At 46.1% G+C, this 18,192-nt stretch overlaps 1 protein-coding gene across 1 annotated transcript in view; it reads left to right on the top strand.

Moving 5' to 3' along the window:
- Positions 1 to 15,641, top strand: part of LOC101406515 (uncharacterized) — a 64,566-nt gene extending 48,925 nt beyond the window's left edge. The window contains 2 exon segments of the mRNA XM_014797651.2: positions 14,485 to 14,787; positions 14,790 to 15,641. Of these exon segments, the coding sequence (XP_014653137.2) occupies positions 14,485 to 14,787; positions 14,790 to 15,526 (1,040 nt within the window). The 3' untranslated portion in view covers positions 15,527 to 15,641.
- Positions 15,642 to 18,192: the final 2,551 nt, after the last annotated feature.

The following is an 18,192-nucleotide window of genomic DNA, read 5'->3' as shown; positions in this document are numbered from 1 at the left end:
GGGGTGTCTCTCTGGCGTCCCCTGGGCTGCTACCCTTCCCCGTCCTCCGGGCCCCGCTGGGTATCTCAATGTGCGCCATTTCTCTGTGCACACGGCCAGGCTCACTCTCAGCCAGCCACGGACACCTGGAGCCGTGGTCCAAGCTTCATGACAACAAGGTGGCCATGTCCTGCCGAAAATGGAAAGGAAGAGAGTGACAGAGGGGCTAAGGCAAAACTGGAACAGGTCATTGAACTCACCTTACCAAGTCCCTGTTCCAGAAAGTGCACCAGACGCCAGAGAGGGGCCTGCAGACGTGGGCCCTAACCCCGCCTGACCTTGGGGGCCTCCTCTGCCCCCGGGGCCCGCGGTCTGGTGTCGCGGCTGCCCTCGGGCCATGAGATGTGGGGACCAGCGCCAGGGCTCTGGGGAGGCCCAAGGCAAGATGGGACACAGTGAGGGGAGGGCAGATCAGTGATGTGGGTGGGGAAGACTAGGGCCCCCATCTCCACCCCCACCCCCACCGGGAGTGAGGCTCCCGGGTAGAGGCCAAGGAGCAGGACTGAAGGGGCCTGGCATAGCCTTGTACTTGGAGGGGGCCTGGGACACGTGGGGAGGGGGCAAGATGAGGCTGCACAGAAAGGCGGAGAGCCCCCTGCGGGGCCAGAGGGGCTGAGCTTGGCTGAGGGGACGCCTTTGACCTCCTCATCCCAGAGCCTCTGGGGTCCTTCCCAGGATGGGAACGGTCCCTAGGGGAGGCCTGGGGAAGGCCCCAGACAGGCAACAGTGCCTTGGGGTGAGCAGGGCCGGGCCACAGCCTGCACGTGCACTCCAGACCGACCCTGTGGCCCCTGCCAGGTGGGGGGTTGCAGCCATGGACCTCTCGCTTCCCCAGCTCAACCTGCAGCATCTGTAAGGTTTGAAATAAGGAGGTCCTCTCCCCTTAGGCTGCACTTGGTATTCCCAGGGCCATGGTTCCTTGACCTAGAGCCAAGCACATTGCCTGTGTTGGAGGCCCTCAACAGTTGTCGGGCACAGCCCCCAGGACAGGCACCCCCCCTGCCCCTGCCCCCTCCCCTGCATCCATGGCGGCTCTGGGACAGCTCCTCCCTCTCCTGGGGCTCCAGCTGGGGCGCCAGCTGGGGCTCACCAGCTCAGACCACGTCCCTGTCTCTCCTCTCTCCAGGATTTTCCGAGGGACATTAGGCCCTTAGTGCTATCCCCAGGCCTAGCTTGGTGCACACACCCCCCCCCCCCCGCCACGTGCATGTGGGGGAAAGGGTCTTCCATTTCTCTGTTATTCATGTATGGAGGGGTGGAGGCAGCATGCACACTGCCCTAGCTCAGAGGGCAGTGTCCCACTGAGTCTGTCCAGCCCCACCTCGACCTGGGCTGAGGCTCCCCTTTTGTGTCGCCATTGCCCCCACAGAGAGCCCAAGTGCCCCCCTTCTGTTGTGCAGGCTCAGGGGTACAGGGGCCATCGGGCACTGGGGGCGGGTGTCCCCCTAAGGCCACAGAGAAGCGAGCTGGGCCTCGGGACCTCCTCCAGGCAGCCCTTGCCACTAGCAGGAAGGGTCCCCCTTCCTTCCCAACATGGACCTAGCTTTCTCCTCCCTCACTTCTTCCTCTCCAGCCCCTTTGGGCCTGATGCTTCCTCCAGGACCCTCACTCTGCGCGCAGTGTCCAGTCCTCTCCCTTCTCTCCAGTCTCTCTGTTTTTGCTGCAGCCCTCAGCTGGGTGACTCAGGACTAGTAGTGAGATCAGGGGAGGCAAGCACTCCAGAGGGAAGGCAGAGGACTTGGTAGTGGGACAGAGAACACTCATATTTCATTTCTACATAAACTTGCCCCATCTCCCCCAAGCTACACACACACAAGTGCAGTAGTTTACCCTCTAGTGAGTACTTACATCAAGCACTTTTCACCCTGTCACTGATGCCACCTTCCCCTTTCTTTCAGAGCTGTTTCTAGAAGCCCTCCTCTGGACCAGGCCTTGCACCAGACTCTGGGAATTCTGTAGTGAATACCGTATCACGGCCTGCTCCAATGGTCCTTACAATCTATGGGGGGAATGGATAATAACTCGAGGAAGGAAAATATATATACAGTTACAAATAATGGTCAATGTTAAGACAAAAGGATGAAAAGTAAGTGTTGAGGTGGGATGCTTACTGTAGACAGGGTGGTTTAAAAAGCTGCTGTTAGAAGATGAGAGAAGAATGAGAAGGAGCCCCAGTTTGGGAAGGACTGGGAAAAAGTGAGCCCAGGCAAGTGAAGGTGTTTTCAAGAAATGGAAAGGCATGTGCACCTTGCCTGGAGTAGAAGCAGTAAAAGGGAGACGAGTAGGAGCTGTGCTAGGAGGACTAGTCAGGGGCCTCATAAGCCAGGGACAGGGATCTGGTAGCCAATGGAGGGTTCTAAGCCAAGCAGTGATGTGATAGGATGGGCATTTTAGAATGACCCCCAGACTTCTGTGTGGAGGATGGGTGCTGAAGAAGCCCAGGCAAGGAGATAGTGGTTGAGAGCATAGTGAGTTGTCCAGGCTAAATATGACAGTGGCACCGAGAGAGGCAGTGGCCATGGAACAATGCAGAAGTACTCCAGTGAGGCATGGATGCTTGGGCCCCAAGCTGCACACTATAGCTCCCTTTCACAAAGGTGCAAGAGCTGCTTTTCATGGACATTCGCTTTTTTCCCACTTCAAAATGAATATTTTGGTACATTTTTTATTAAAGAAAAAGAGTGAGGCCCTTAAAAATGGATTAGAACTGATTGAAGCTCTGTGTGTATCGGTTTCGGGGAGCCTTACTCACTGGAGGGCATGGTTGTGGGGCGACAAGGAGGTGAACTGACTTTTTTATGGTGTATTTCCTCATGGCTAGTGCCTGCAGGTCTTTTCTCTTGAGCTGGTTTTCTTTTTTTCCTCCATGGAGAAATCCCTTTTCATCTTTTGCCTGAGAGATATTCACCTGGTTGCCAGTGGTCTGGGAGCTGGGTGGGAAATGGAGCTGGGTATCTCACTGTTCATCTATCTAGACTTTCACTTCCTTCTCTAGTTTTGGGTAAGAGCTTCTTCCCTGAGGCATTCATCAGTGTTTGCTGCAATACTGCTGTATAACAACCAGTCCCCAGACCTCAGTAGTTTACAACATATATTTCTCATGCACTGGCCTTTGGGTTGGTTGTGGTGGTTGTGCATCAGGTTGTGGGCATGTCTTCTCATTTTGGGACCCAGATGGAAGGAGCAATGGCTACCTGAGTGAGGCAAGCTCTCCTGATGTTCCAGGGAAGGAGCAGAAGAGTGCAAGCCAAACCATGCAAGCACATTAAAGCCTCTGCCTGTACATAGTGTACCTCATGTTCATTCACATTTCATTGGTCAATGCAAGTCATGGACCAAAGGCCAAAGGCAATGGGGCATGGAAATGTATTCCACCTACAGTCAACCAGGGAGGGAAGGGAGACTTGTAACCAAACAAATCTTTCTACCACATCTGCTGAGGCAGTGGTAGTGGATGGAGAACTGAGGGACGGAGAGGTGTTGGCGATCTGAAGAGGAAGAACACTGCCAGAAGAAAGAATAGCACATCAGAGCTTGGTATGTCCTTGGAACTGGGAGGTCTAAGTGGCTGGAGCAGAGTGAGTGGAATCAGCATGAGGTGAGGTCAGATGGCCACTTGGGGCAGTGAGGCAGGTCCTTGAAGGCCATGGGAAGGAGTTGGGATTTATTTCCAAGGGTGATAGGAAGCCCCTGCCTGGTATATTTTCAGAGAGGGATGTGATAGGCTTGGATTTACTTTTTAAAAGATCTCTCTGGATGCTTTGGTAAAGAGGGATGGAGGGGAAAATAGAGGCCACAGGAGGACCAGATAGAAGGCAAATGCAGCCAGTACTTTAGGCTAGAGATGGTGGCAGCTTGGACTTGTGGGGCAGCTATGGAGATAGAGAGAAGTGGGTAGATTTGGAAGACTGCTGGAAGGTGAATGGACAGAATTTGGTGACAGAGTAAATGTGGGTGAATGAGAGAGAGAAGGAAGTATGAGGAATTAGTCCTAGGTGCATAGCTTGGACTACCACAGGGATATGGTACCATTTAGAGAGAGAGAGAGAGAGAGAGGGAAAGGGAGAGAGAGAGGGCTATCAAGATCATAAGGCCTAGAGGAAGGGTCATTTTTAAACTGAGGAGTCTTACTGGGACATAGTCAGGTCCCTCAGGACAAAACTACCCCAAAGGCCATTCCGTGAGCAATAAAAGGGAGCCAAATGGTGAGTCTGGCAGAGCAAGCCCTCAGCCTGAGACGGGCTGCCCAGGCTGTCCACAAGGAAGGCTCTGCCCATGGAGTTACTGCTAAGGGCATGCCGGAAAGCCACCCCGTCCAAAGGCTTCTGTGCCTGTGCCTCGGGCTCCGTAAAGAGGAGCCAGGTGAAATGCTCTTAGGTAAGGCAGGAGACATGACTCCTGACTGCCATGGGCAACTCAATGACTCAGTCCTCGATGACATCCCTCATGCCTCTTGTGACATTTGCCAGAGTCTGTCTATGGCCAGCACAGAGCACAGAGCTTGGTTCCCAGCAAGTGCTCTTACCCTACTGAGACAGAGTCTTCTGTGGGGTGGGGGCAGGGGGAGAGCCTGGAGGCATCCTAAGGGAATCTTTTTTTCACATTAGAAGTGGGATGTAATGACAGTCTTCTCACTTAAAAGTTGAAATAACCAAAAAGATCACTTTGAATGCATTGAAAACCACCCTTAATCCCACCACTCTACAACAAAATGATTTTGTTTTTGATTTTTGCTTTGTATTGATTTATTGGAGGTCTTTATGGGTTGTCTCTTTTTAAAACTGAGGTAAAATTCATATACCATAAGATCCATGCTTTTAAAGTGTACTATTCAGTGGTTTTTATTACATTCCCCAAGTGAATATCATGCTCTCTGGAGTTCCATGCAGACTGGCCCAAGGCAAGTTCACCTCCAGGGCAAATGAGAGTCTGAGAAAGTGCTGCAAACTCTCCAAAGGCAGTTCAGTGGAGTGTGACTCTTTTTGTCATCATTGACAGTGGGTACTGCTGAGAAGAGCAATACAACGTGTGGGATTACAAGAGGGCCACCATGTACTGTTATATTTTACTCAGTATAAATCTGGACTGTTTGAATTCTTGTACATCCAGTATTTCTTGTCATTACTTGTGAGACAAAAACCATAAAGACCACAAAAGAAGTCACTATAATTATTAAAGGCCGCCTGGGATATTTGAGAACTAGGAAAATGAACATGTTCTAGTTATGGCTATGCAGTACCATCACTGTGGGACATAGGGCAAGTCCATTTCCTCCCTGGGTCCTCAGTTTCAACATCTGTACAATGAGGGAATGTCACTGCATCCTGCCAGCTCCAAAAGCCTGGGACTCTGTGAGCCTAAGGCTATCTTCATGGGGCCTGTGTGCCTCCTCTTCCTCTAGTGCATCTTCATCCCCTCCACCACTCCCAGGAGTTCAAATGGTCCCCATGGAGTGAGTGGAGGAGGAATAGCAAAACTGTGCAGATGACTTTATCAAAGAGTTTTGCTGAGAAGGGGCGCAGAGACCCAAGGTTGTCACTAGAAGGAAATGTAGAGACAAAAGAGAGCCTTCTAAGGATGTGAAATAAAGGGCATGGGTGTATGCTGATGGGAGAGATTTGATAAATAGAGAGGAGATGATGATGCAGAGAAAGGGAGGGGACAAGGGCATGAGCATTTGCCTCTAGGAGGTGAGAAGAGATGGAAGTTGGCCTTAGGTAGGGGCAGAGGCAGCTCATCCATCATCACCAGACTAAGGCTGAGAATAGGGATACAGACACAGGCAGTGGGTAGGTTTGATGGTGAGAGGATGACATGATTCTTGGCTGATTGCACCTGTCTTCTCAGTGAAGTACGGGGCAAGGTCATCAGCTGGGAGGTTGGAAATTTGAGGAGAGGAGAAGGCGTGCAAGAGTAATTTAGAGAGAGGGACTATGATTATAATACCAGGGAAGTGGCCATCAAGCTTAAGCCAGTCAACAATGGAGAGAGATGTCCCTCAAAAACATTCAGCTGTTCAGGTGCAGCTGGGAAGTAGGCTTGTCCTGGGATTCAGGGAGGCATGGTGTTTTAGACAAGCAAGGGCGCCGGAAGGAGACAGGAACAAAAAAACTAAGGATGTTGGCAAGGGACCAGTTATGGGGCTGGACCACAGCATCTAACTGGGTAAACCGGGAAATGAGGGCATGGAGTATGTATGTGGGAGCAGATGAATGTGTGTGTGTGTGTGTGTGTGTGTGTGTGTGTGTGTGTGTGTGTACACATGTGTTTGTGCTGGGGATGATGGATAGTGAAAAGGGGGTTGGATCAATGGATTGGGGAACCTAGGGGCTAAAGGATTGTTGGACTGGTGACACCAGTGTTAACAAGCTAAAAGGCAGGAGGCAGTGATCAGAGAATGGAATGCTTAAAACTGAGGATTAGGAGGCGCTGCTGTTATTGGTGGTAACGAGGTGATGACAAGGGTGTGACCTTGGGAATGAGTGGCTGAGGTGGGCTTCAGGAGATTAACTGAGATGGTCAGGGCACTGAGAGGTCAGGTGGGGAATGGGAATCCACGTGGAGAATGAAATTGCCAAAAGTAACAACAGACATAGAGGTAGAGAGAAAGACAGGGAGCCAGAGCCTATAACCTTCTATAAATGGGAGTGGGGGGTGACAAGGGCAGGTTTTAGAAGATGTTTGCAACTGAGAGGGGAAGGGAATGGGAGAGTCCGATGTATTTACAAGGAGCTGGGAATTTATCATCATACACAAGAAGAGTGGTTGGGAGACAGCTGGCCATGAAGAACAACTCAGCCAGTGAGCTCCCCTCTGTTAGACAGTGGTCGCAGAGGAGGTGCTGATGACAGTGGGAACGTGCCAGCCCACAGAGCAGATCTTCAGAACCTCTTGCCCAAGATGTTGTGGGCTCTGGGAATGAGAATAGTTTGTCTGCTAAGTGGCTTTTTCCCAGCCTAACTGGCTATACACCCACTGATATGTGTCATGGGAATCTTATATTTTTTCAAACATTTATTGACTACCTTCTATGTGATAGCTCTACAAAGAGTAACTATACAATTTATTGTCCAAACCAGGAAACTTTGGAGAGTGCTAGAAGGCTAAACCAGGTGGGACTCCAGGACAACCAGAGTAAACCAGGGCTGTGCCGGGCAAACTGTAATGTGTGCTGACCACCAAATGACTGCATATATGAGCTCCTCTGAGATCAGTGTCGTTACCCTCCATTTGATGAGGGGGATAAATCAAAAGAAAATATAATTTTAGGTTTAGTCAACATTGAGAATGAAAAATGATGGATCCCAGAAATACACTGTTGCACTAATTACATAAATTTATTTATTTTTATTGACTAAAATAGCTTCTGAACATCCTTCAAAAAACTTTTTGTTTTGAAATAATTTTAGGTTTATAGAACCATTGCAAAGATAGTATAGAGAGTTCCCATATATTCTTCATTCAGCCTCCCCTAAGATTGTTCACTTTTAACTCTAAATAAATTATGCAATTCTAAGCTGAACAACGGACAGAACAAATGTTCAAAAGAAAAACAATACACTACGTCACCGAAAACCCATGCCTTCCAGTTTGTTCTGTTCTTTCTACTAGTTTGACACTCTCCATTTCTTCTTGGCTGGTAAGCAGTCAAAATACTGTACTCACTCTACTTTACTAGTTACTCGCTCTCTTTATTTTACTTTGTCGTCTTCTTTATTTTACCTCAGAGCAACCAGTCTTGGCTAAGTTCTGTCCTGGCATCTAGAAGAGCCCTACTCAAAGAGAGTTCCCCAGACTACTATCAGTCTACATACTCTTTGTTACCAGTCCATGGCAAGATAAATACAGAAACAGAGAGTAAGCATTTGGAAACTTTTATGGCAGTCTGACATTACTGCAACATCCTTATTGTGTTTTAGAAAAAGTTCCCCATAGATTTGAAATGAAAAGCCTTAGTGGCTTGATATCTAGAGGAGAGTGTAGAAGCAGGGAAGCCAGTTGCCTAAACCATTTTGCAGTAGTGAAAAATGAGCAGGGCCTGACCTGTGGCATTGGGACTGCAGAGGAGGGGCCTGCGGTGAGACTGGTGCGCGGTTGGCAAAGGCAAATAAAGAAAAGAAAGAATCCAAGATGACCATTAGCAATTCCACCCATGCCTGGCTCTGCCCTCACTCAGGCTCCTGTCTGTTTGAAATTCCCCTTCTGCCCTGCCCCAAACCCCAACACAAGTGCATGCATATGTGTGCACAGGCACACACGCACACGTTCTCTCACATACACTCTACATATATTCTCACGCACATTCTCACACATTCACACACACGTTGTCTATAACACATATTTTCACATGCATATTTTTGCAAACATTCTTATACATTTACTCACACATACTTACTCACATGCATATATGCCTGCCCATAAACACCCACCCACATGCACTCTCACACACATGCCCTCATATACATGCACTCACACCACTGATATGCATTCTCTCACACACACACTCACACTCTTATTTGCATACATATGCCTGCACATATACACATAGTGCATACATTCACATATAATGCGCCCTTACATACATGCACTCACACACACATGCATAATACTCATGCACACATATTCTCTCAGGCACGCTCACAAACACCTCTTTCTTTCACATACACTCGTATTCATTCTCTCACATAAAACATTCTCACACATATTCATACTCACATACACACTTACACATACCCCTATCCACCCTTCTAGGCCCAATTCAAATGTCACTTCCTCTGTGAAGCTTTCTTTGATCTACTGATCTCTCCCAAGTAGATTCAGCCCCTCATGTTTTTCAGAGTACCTAACTTGGCACTGTACTATAGTTACTTGGCTACATATCTCCTCCCTCCCTGACATACACAAACACACACATACATTAGATGGAGCAGGGCTATTTATTTTTCATTTTTGTTTCTCCTTGGTCAGGTATACAAGAGGCAGCCAGTACAGGTTTGGGACTGAATTGGATGGAGTGTGACACTGTAGTGGATGCTTGATACATATTTGTTGGGTTAAATTAAATTTGAAGCAATGCCAGCAATGGAGATGCACAGTTGTGAAGCATGCAGAGGAGAGGCAGAGTTAGGATGTTTACTTTTTTGGAAGAGATTCCAATGTAGTGAAGGAAATAATGTCTAATGGTTAAATTTGGAGACACTGAAAATGAGATGCCCATGAAATTTTCAGTAGTCCTAGAAATTTCCATCTAAAGCTTGGGAGAGTGGTAGAAGCTAGAGGTAAAGATTTGGAAGACATCATTAGGTGTAGTTGAAGCCAGGAAGTGATTATTCAGGGAAAGTATAGACTGAAGTGAACACAGGGCAGAGAAAGGAAACTTGGGAGCTGTAACACTTCAGGGTCAGGAGAGGAAGGGGACCTGAAGAGGAAAGATAAACAGCAGGTAGAGAAGAGGGGACAGCCATTCCCCTTCATGGCTTGAAGAGGAGAATGAACATTCATCCAGGAGCTACAGTCTGCAGGGAAAGAGGAGGACTGACCTGGAGTCAGTCAATGATTGCAGCAAGGAAGGGTAGAAGCTAGCAGAGTCTGATGACATGATAGTCAAAGTTTGGTGTTTTTAGTGAGGAGGGGAGGAGAATGATCTATAAGTGACAATGAGTATCAGATCCAGGAGAACATTTGTCTCACATCTTTGTACAAGGTACATGTTTTAACTCTTAATCCCCATGAACCTAGATCCCAGTATGATTCTCATTATTCAGGTGAGGTAAGGAGGCGAGAGAGTGAAAACTATAAATGGAGAAGCTAGAACAGAAGCCCAGGCAGTCTTGTGCCAGAGCCTGGACTGTTAACCACCATGCATATTGCCCCTTGAGAGAAGAAAAGGAAGCCATCCTGAACTAAGAAACAATTTCCATTGTCTATTAACCATACAAACGATGTCACCAATAGATATTCAAAGCTATAATGAACATAGAAATCACTAGCCCTGTGAGACCAGATGCCCAACATTACAGACTATGGGGATTGGTCAGAGTAGGACAGGCTATGCTGCAAAACTGACAGCCTCCAATCCCAGTGGCTTATCATGACAAAACCTTACTTTTTTGCCCATGCTGCATGATCATCACAGGTCAGCAGGTGCCTTGGCTCCATAGAGTCATTCAAGGACCCACTCTAATGGAGAATCCCCACTTTGTTGCTTAATCCTCTAGAACACATGATCTCCTCATACTCAAAGAACAAAGTACACTAGGTATTAAATGCTTTGGTTTAGAAACACACACATCATTCCAATTTACAGCCCGCATGCCAGCACTAATCACATGGCTCTTCCTAACTTCATGAGATCAAGACAGCAAGGGTAGGGACTGGGAAACATAGAGGAGCAAAGACAATATTTGATGAGCACTACTGTGTGAACCACAGGTACCTTTTACTAGAGGGGCTTGGATGACTTGTTTCACATATAGGTTAAAAAGTCCTTGGGAGTTTGTTTTGTTAGGAAATTTTATGGCTGTTTTTGTTTTGTTTTTGTCAGTCATAGTTCATTTGAGAGTTAAGTATCCCCACTATTTCTCTAGTTTACTCTTACCATTTCATTCAATCACACACTCATTTATTCAACAAGTATTTATTGAACACCTACTACGGGGCAAAAACCTCTGTCCTCATAGAGATGCTATCCCAATGGGAGTGAACAATTGACACAATAAACATGTGAGGCCTGGCAAGTGGTGAAAGAAACATAAAGGAGGGAGGGGATACGGAGTGCCAGGCCTGGGGGCTGCAGTTTTCCATAGGCAGTCAGGGAAAGCCTCAGTGTGAAGTGCCAGTTAGCAATGACCTGAAGGGATTAAGACAGCAAGCTGTGAACCTTTCTGAGGGAAGAAAGTGTTTTATAAGATTTAAAGATTCTTTTGATGGTGGGACACTCAGATAGATGAAAGGCAGAACTCTTTGTTACAGCACCAAATGAGAGAAGGCTGTCAGGCAGACCATACAGGGGCTTATAGCTGGGGACAGGGTAACAGCAAGCTAGAGCTTTAGGAGCAGCTACGTATGGCAAGCAGGGTGCAGTTAGCTAGGTTTTATGAGATCCTGTGGATTGGCTAATTTGAATAATTTCCTGGGTTCCAGAGCATAGGGGCTGCCCCTAGTTATCTGGTACCTGGCTGCAGGATGATTAGGGCAGGTGCATAGTGGCCCGGAGTGTCAAAGCATGATAAGGGAAGTAGTTGGAGTGCAGACTTAATAGGCTGGTCAAGAAAGGGAACTGACTGGCCTCTAGCCAAGGTCTCAAAACCGAATCAAGATAGCATTTTGGGGGAAAAGAAAACCCAACAACTATATTACAGAGGGTTCCAGAAAAAGGCCCGGAAGAAAGAGGGCGTGTGATATGTTACAGCAAAAGCAACGAGGCCAGTGAGACTGAAGTAGAGGGAGTGTAGGTGAGAGTGGGAGGAGGTGAGTTCAAGAGCTTCCCAGGGGCCATGATGTAGTGAGCCTTCTACAGCATTGTAAAGGCCTCATTTGACTCAGCAAATGAGTACAGCATTTAACTCATAGCCAGAGGGGAAGCCCCTGGAGTGTTTTGAGCAGATGAGTGACACAATCTGCCATAATGTTTTAAGAGAATCCCTTCCCTTAAGCTATTGTGAGGAGGGTGTGTTGAGGAGTAAAACAGAACCAGGGCCACCAGTCTGGATTCTCTTGCAATAATCCAGGAGAAAGGTGATGGTGACTTGGACAAGGCGGAGTGGTCATGGAGGGGGTAAGGGGTGGTCAGATTCTGAAGATATTCTGAAGATAGAGCTGACAGGATTCACTGATAGATCAGGTGATGGGGTGTGAGATAATGAGTCAAGGATGACCTTAAAGTTTTTGGTCTGAGCAACTGGAAAGATAGAATTGACAAAACTGAGATGGGGAAGATGTGGGAGGAACAGGTTTGGGGGACAAAATAGGTTTTGATTTGTTAAGTTTAAGATGTCTATCATACACTCAAGTGGAAACGCCAAGCTTGCAGTTGTATATGAGTCTGTTGCTCAGGTGGAATGGAGATATAAAGTTGGGAGAAGTCAGTGTACGTATTTGTGTATATAAATCCATGACACAGGGCGTAATCACCCAGAGAGTGAGAGGAAGTGTAGGTGGGTCTAAGGACTCTGCTTTGGGGATATTAGGAAAAACCAGCAAAGGAGACTGAAGGAGCTGTTAGGGAGTGGGAGGAAAACCAAGAGTGAGTAATGTTCTGGTGGCCAAGGAAGAGAAAATGAGCCACATGCCACTATTTGACATTATAAGTGTACCATTCTTTCTTCTTTTGCTTATGTCTTTGTCGTAGCATTGCTCATAAGAATGCCCCTAGCTCAGCCAAACTGATTCCCTAGGTGCACACCCCACTTTTTTACTTGAGTATTCATAGCTATAGAATCAGAATTCTCCCAGTGTAGAGTAGACTCTCCCATCCTTCATGTGGCCGATTCTCTTCTAGACTTGTTAACTATGGAGTCACAACCATTTTCTCAGAACATTTTCATTCAAAGATTTATTATATTCTAGGTATTGTGGAATAACTGGTGTGAATGTAATATAGCTTCTGTCCTCCAGGATAATATAATGTAAGGTAGGCAGTGATGAATCTCATAAGAGAGTTACAAAGGGGTTTGAGAGTTTATAAGAGGCAAAGATCACTTTCAATTGGAGGGAGTGGGGTAGCATCAGGGAAGGTTTATGGCAGAGGAAGGTAGGATGGCTTGACTATATAAAGTCACAAACTTTGTCATCTTTTCCCACTATTACTAATTCAAAGTTAAGTTAGTTACTTTTTTCTGATATTTCCATCACTTTCACATCCCCAAGGTCTCACTTCTATTAATGAATCTCCCTGAGCAAATCTCAGTTGATGTTAAACCTTATTCACGTAAACAATTTCAGTTTAATTGTCTTTGTCCCCTTTACTTTATGTATTATACATAGGCGGCTGAAGACTTCAGATGGATCTTGAGATGCTACTCCTATCTTGTCACTTGAAAATAACTGGACAGTATTTCTCCAAGTCACATATCTTGTTCACCATAGTATTTGGTTTTACCAATGATTATGTTTTTCTTCTTGAATCCCTTCAAAATTAAATTCTTTATCAGTTTGATGAATCTCCTGTAAAACACATTTTAAATGTCATTCCCAGATAAGCTTTCTGTCCTTTGCCAACAGATGTCCATCCTAGTATTATAAAGCATGTTCCAAAAATTTTATCAGCAAAGTCACAGCATCTTTCTGCTTCCTGTGTACTCCCTTTTCAGACAAAGATAACTATCAACTAGAATAAGAGATGAAAATACTACCTGTACCCCTGAGTTTTTAGTTTCCTACCTGACAATATGCAAGATTTATTGAGATAGGGAGAGACTGGAAGGAAGGAGACCAGCTAAGAGGCCATTAGATGATCAAAGCAATTAGAGATAACAATGCAGAAGGGACACTGCCGTGCACGGTCATATCTCCTGGTCCTCCAAGGCTGAGTTCTGAGATCATCTTATGTTGTTCCTCACTATCTTCAGCCCTTCTTTACAGCCTTTCCCATGGCTTTCTTTACCAGTTGCCCTCTGGCCTAGCCAGGTTCTCTGTTTCAGTCTATTTGGGCTGCTATAACAAAATACCATAGACTGGGTGGCTTATAAACAACAGAAATTTATTTCTTAAAGTTCTAGAGGCTGGAAGTCCAAGATCAGGCTGCAAGCTCGGTTGAGTTCTGGTAAAGGCCATCTTCTGAGTTGCAGACGGCTGACTTTGGCTGTGTCCTCATATGGTAGAAGGAGCAAGCTAGCTCTTTTGGGACTCTTTTATAAAGGCACTAATCCTACTCATGAGGGCTCTACCCTCATGACCTAATCACCTCCCAGAAGCCCTACCTCCTAATACCATCACTTTGGGGATTAGGTTTCTACATATGAATTTTGGGGGGATACAAACATTCAGACCATAACATTCTCCTTGTTGTTCATTTCTCATGCACCACTTGTGTTACCTGTTGTGTTGCCTGCCTGTCTACCTCTATTCTAATCCCCTCTTGAAATTACAGAGCTGACTCTGAGAATTGTTGACACCATGTGTGCCTCAGAGGCACTGTTTTCCATCACATGGCCCTGGCCCAACCCCCACTTTTGTATTTTCTTTCAGATTGGAGAACCAGACCTGAGACTAAGGAATCAACTCCCCAGCAGGACATTTCTGAAGAAGACTCACTCCAGGGAACTGACAAGGAATGGACCCTGGGACTCTATGTTGTGTGAGACTTGGGGATGTGAGAGCCACTTAGAGAGACATTCAGGACAAGTAGCAATATTGCACAAGAGAAACTCCAGAGAGAGTGCTGCCTATGAATGCAGTGCTTTTAAGGGAAGCTTCAGTCTGCAGTCAATCCTTGTTTCACAACAGGGAATTCTACAGGAGAGAATCTCTTTACATGTGACACACACGTAGGGAACCTGGTGTCAAATTTAGACCTGATTACTCAGCAGCGCTTCTGTGAGGAAAAGAAATCTTGGCAATGTAGTGAATGTGGGAAGTCCTTCTGTGACCATTCCATCTTCATTGGGCATCAGGGAATTCACACTGGAGAAAAACTCTTTATATGTAAAGACTGTGGGAAAGCCTTCAGCCAGAGCTCATCCCTTCCAAAGCATCAGAGATCTCACACAGGAGAGAAACCCTTTAAATGTAGTGAGTGTAAGAAAGCTTTCACCAGAGCTCATCACTCATTGACCACCAGAGAATCCACACAGGGGAGAAGCTCTATCAATGCAGTGAGTGCAGGAAGGCCTTCAACAAGAGCATGAACCTGACCCAGCATGCATGCATCCATGCTGGGGAAAAACCCTATGAGTGCCATGAGTGTGGGAAGGCCTTTAAAGATGCCTCCTCCCTCACTTGTCACATATTGATTCACACAGGAGAGAAGCCCTATAAATGTCCTGACTGTGGGAAAGGCTTCAACGGCCTTTCAGGGCTTGTTCAGCATAAGAAAATTCATGCCGGAGAGAAACCTTATGCATGCCAAGAGTGTGTGAAAGCCTTCAGCCAGAGCTCATCTCTGATAAAACACCTGAGATTTCATACAGGAGAGAAACCCTTTAAATGTAGCAAGTGTGAGAAAGCCTTCAGCCAGAGCTCATCTCTCATTTACCATCAGGCAGCTCGTACTGGAGAGAAGCCCTTCCGATGTGGAAAAGCCTTCAGCCGTGGCATACACCTGACTGAACACCTTCAAATTCACACTGGAGAGAAGCTGTATGAGTGCAATGAATGTGGGAAAGCATTTACTCGGAGCTCATTTCTTATTGACCACCAGCGGATCCACACTGGAGAGAAACCCTATGAATGCAACATCTGTGGGAAGGCCTTCATCAAGAGGTCCTCCCTCACCAAGCACCTGAGGACTCACTGTGGAGAGAAGCCGTATAGCTGTCCATATCGCTGAGTGTGGGAAGGCCTCCAGCAAGCGCTCATCTCTTAACCAGAACCTGAAGACTCACACAGGAGGAGAAGCCCTATGAGTGTGGTGAGTGCAGGAAGGCTTTCAACAAGAGCACACACCTGACCCAGAACACATGCATCCACACTGGGGAGAAGCCTTATGAGTGCTGTGAGTGTGAGAAGACCTTCAGCCACAACACACACTTGACCCAGCATCGCAGGATTCACACTGGAGAGAGACTCTATAAATGCAATGAATGTGGGAAGGCCTTTGCTGATACCTCGTCCCTTTCTAGACACCTCTTTGTTCACACTGAAGAGAAACCCTATAGATGTAATGAATGTGGAAAAGGCTTTAGTGGCCCCTCAGTGGCCTTTAGTGGCTTATTCAGCATCAAAGGACACACATGGAAGGGGAAGCCCTATGAATGCACAGAATGTGGAAAATCCTTTTGCAGAAGTGCACACCTTAGTGAACATCAGGGAATTCACACTGGAGAGAAACCCCACAAATGTAAAGAATGTGGGAAAGCCTTCAGCCAGAGCTCACACCTCACAAAACATCTGAGAACACACACTGGAGAGAAACCCTATAAATGTAAGGAATGTGAGAAAGCCTTCAGCCAGAGTGCATCCCTTATGCATCATCAGAAAATTCATACTAGAGAAAAGTCCTATGTATATTATAATTCCTTCACTGAATCCTCAGCCTTTATTCAGCACCAGAGTATTCACACTGGAGAGAGAGACTATGAATAAATGGAAATGCTCAATGGGGCCATTGGATGTGGGGATTGCTGCAGATTAACCTTTAACATCCCTTCCCACCCTGAGATGTGGTTGTAGGAAATGTTGGGGTCCTTCTCTTTGCCTATGATTGTGTTGGGTACTGTGTGGGTAAGACACCATTGGAAATATCTCTCTCTCCTCTGTAAATTAGAGTGGATTGAATGTTAATTTCTTGTTGGAGCTTTGAAATCAAAGATGGGTTTAAATGTAAATGTTGAGTATTAAATTATTGTTTGAACCTTTATATAAAAAGCAGTTGGTAGTTTTCAGGGCATGATGGTCTTATATGTTATTATGTGTTTGTACTTCTGAGTCCCTAGAAAAGTCCCACAATGACTGCCACTTGAGGATTGAGGATGTCTAGGCTGGGACAGATGGAGTCATGCTGACAGTGGGTAGAGTTGTGCAATGTGAAAAAGGTCAGTAAGGAACACTGAGAATTCTGGAACGAGAGAGAAAAAGAGGGAGAAGGAGAGAGAGCTATGGGGTTGGAAGGTTATTTGGGGTCATCCAGTCTAAGACTTTTCAAATGTTATGAAGTTACATACTGTTTACATATATATTTTTTAGTACATGGAAACTTGGTCACATGGTAAAGTTTCAAATCAGTCAATATTAGGGTGGCAAATTAGGGGTTGGGGGTTGTAATACAAGTTGTTGCTCTTGTCTTTCTTCCTTATCTAAATAATAGTCAAATAGGTGTACCAACTTTTTCTTGTATTCCAGATTTATTCTTATCAAGTTAAATACATACAAGTCAAATTCCACATGTATTCTTTTGAAAATACCTTTTGAGTAAATTATTCTGTGAATCCCTCACACAAGTCAGGTCCCTCTTTTACTTGATGTCCAAGGCAGTCAGTCTTGTCTATATCCCAATGTCAATTTAACACTTTATCAGTTGTGGTTCTGCTTTTCATTCTGACTTTGTGTTTCCCCTTGGCCTCCTGCTAGATTTCAGTTGTCAGAATCCAAGAGCTATACTTGAAGGACTTTACCAAAGAAGTACACGTGTTGAGCTGCAGGTCAGAGCTGGGAGAAAATGGAACTGACGCCAGTATTTAAGAACTTGCAAAGTCATTTTAATGTTAAGAGTGCCTAAATAGTGCTGAACAGCATAAAGGAGAACAAGAGCTTCCTCCATATTCAGACTCATCAGGTTTTGTAAGGAGTGACATAGTGCTCCTCAACAACCCTTGTGCTTCAGGGTTAGCTGGGGAGCCTTAATAAAAAATGCAGATCCCTGGGCCCACTCCAGTGCTGCCAAGTCAGAATCTCCAGGGCTGGGCTCACCCATAGAAGTGTACTTTGAAAAATCTCCCAGGGCAATTCTGCTGCACAGACAGCACTGAGAAAGCCATGTCATAAGATACTGTGGCAATTCCTCATGCAGCCTTAAAAATCCTTGATGTAGGAAATAATGTGTACAATGTTCTCTCTTCTGCTTCTGAAGGAATTTCTCCCATAAATTTTCCTTCTGTTGTATCTAGCTCCTATCTTATTTCCATGAAGATAGATAAGGGGGGGGGCCGGTGGCATAGTGGTTAAGTTTGCTCGTTCTGCTTCGGCGGCCCGGGGTTCACGGGTTCAGATCCTGGGTGCAGAACTATACACCGCTCATTAAGCCATGCTGTGGAGGCATCCCACATACAAAATAGAGGAAGATTGGCACAGATGTTAGCTCAGGGCCACTCTTCCTCACCAAAAAGAAAGAGGGGGGGACACAAATTAACATTTCTATGCCTCTTAGACTGTCAGCCCCATATTTCCCTACTTTCATTCAGAGGAAAGTATTTTCTGTATTTTCTACTTTTCTCTATGTGCAGTAGATGTGGTAGATGTCCAAACAACATCTGTTCTCTCACCTTCCTCAGAGAACTC

Source organism: Ceratotherium simum, chromosome X (genome assembly GCF_057802395.1).
Source record: "Ceratotherium simum simum isolate JZ-2026a chromosome X, ASM5780239v1, whole genome shotgun sequence".
In the NCBI taxonomy this organism is placed as follows: Eukaryota; Metazoa; Chordata; class Mammalia; order Perissodactyla; family Rhinocerotidae; genus Ceratotherium; species Ceratotherium simum.
The sequence above is the reverse complement of the archived record's forward strand: the minus strand, read 5'-3'. Positions and strand labels throughout refer to the sequence as shown.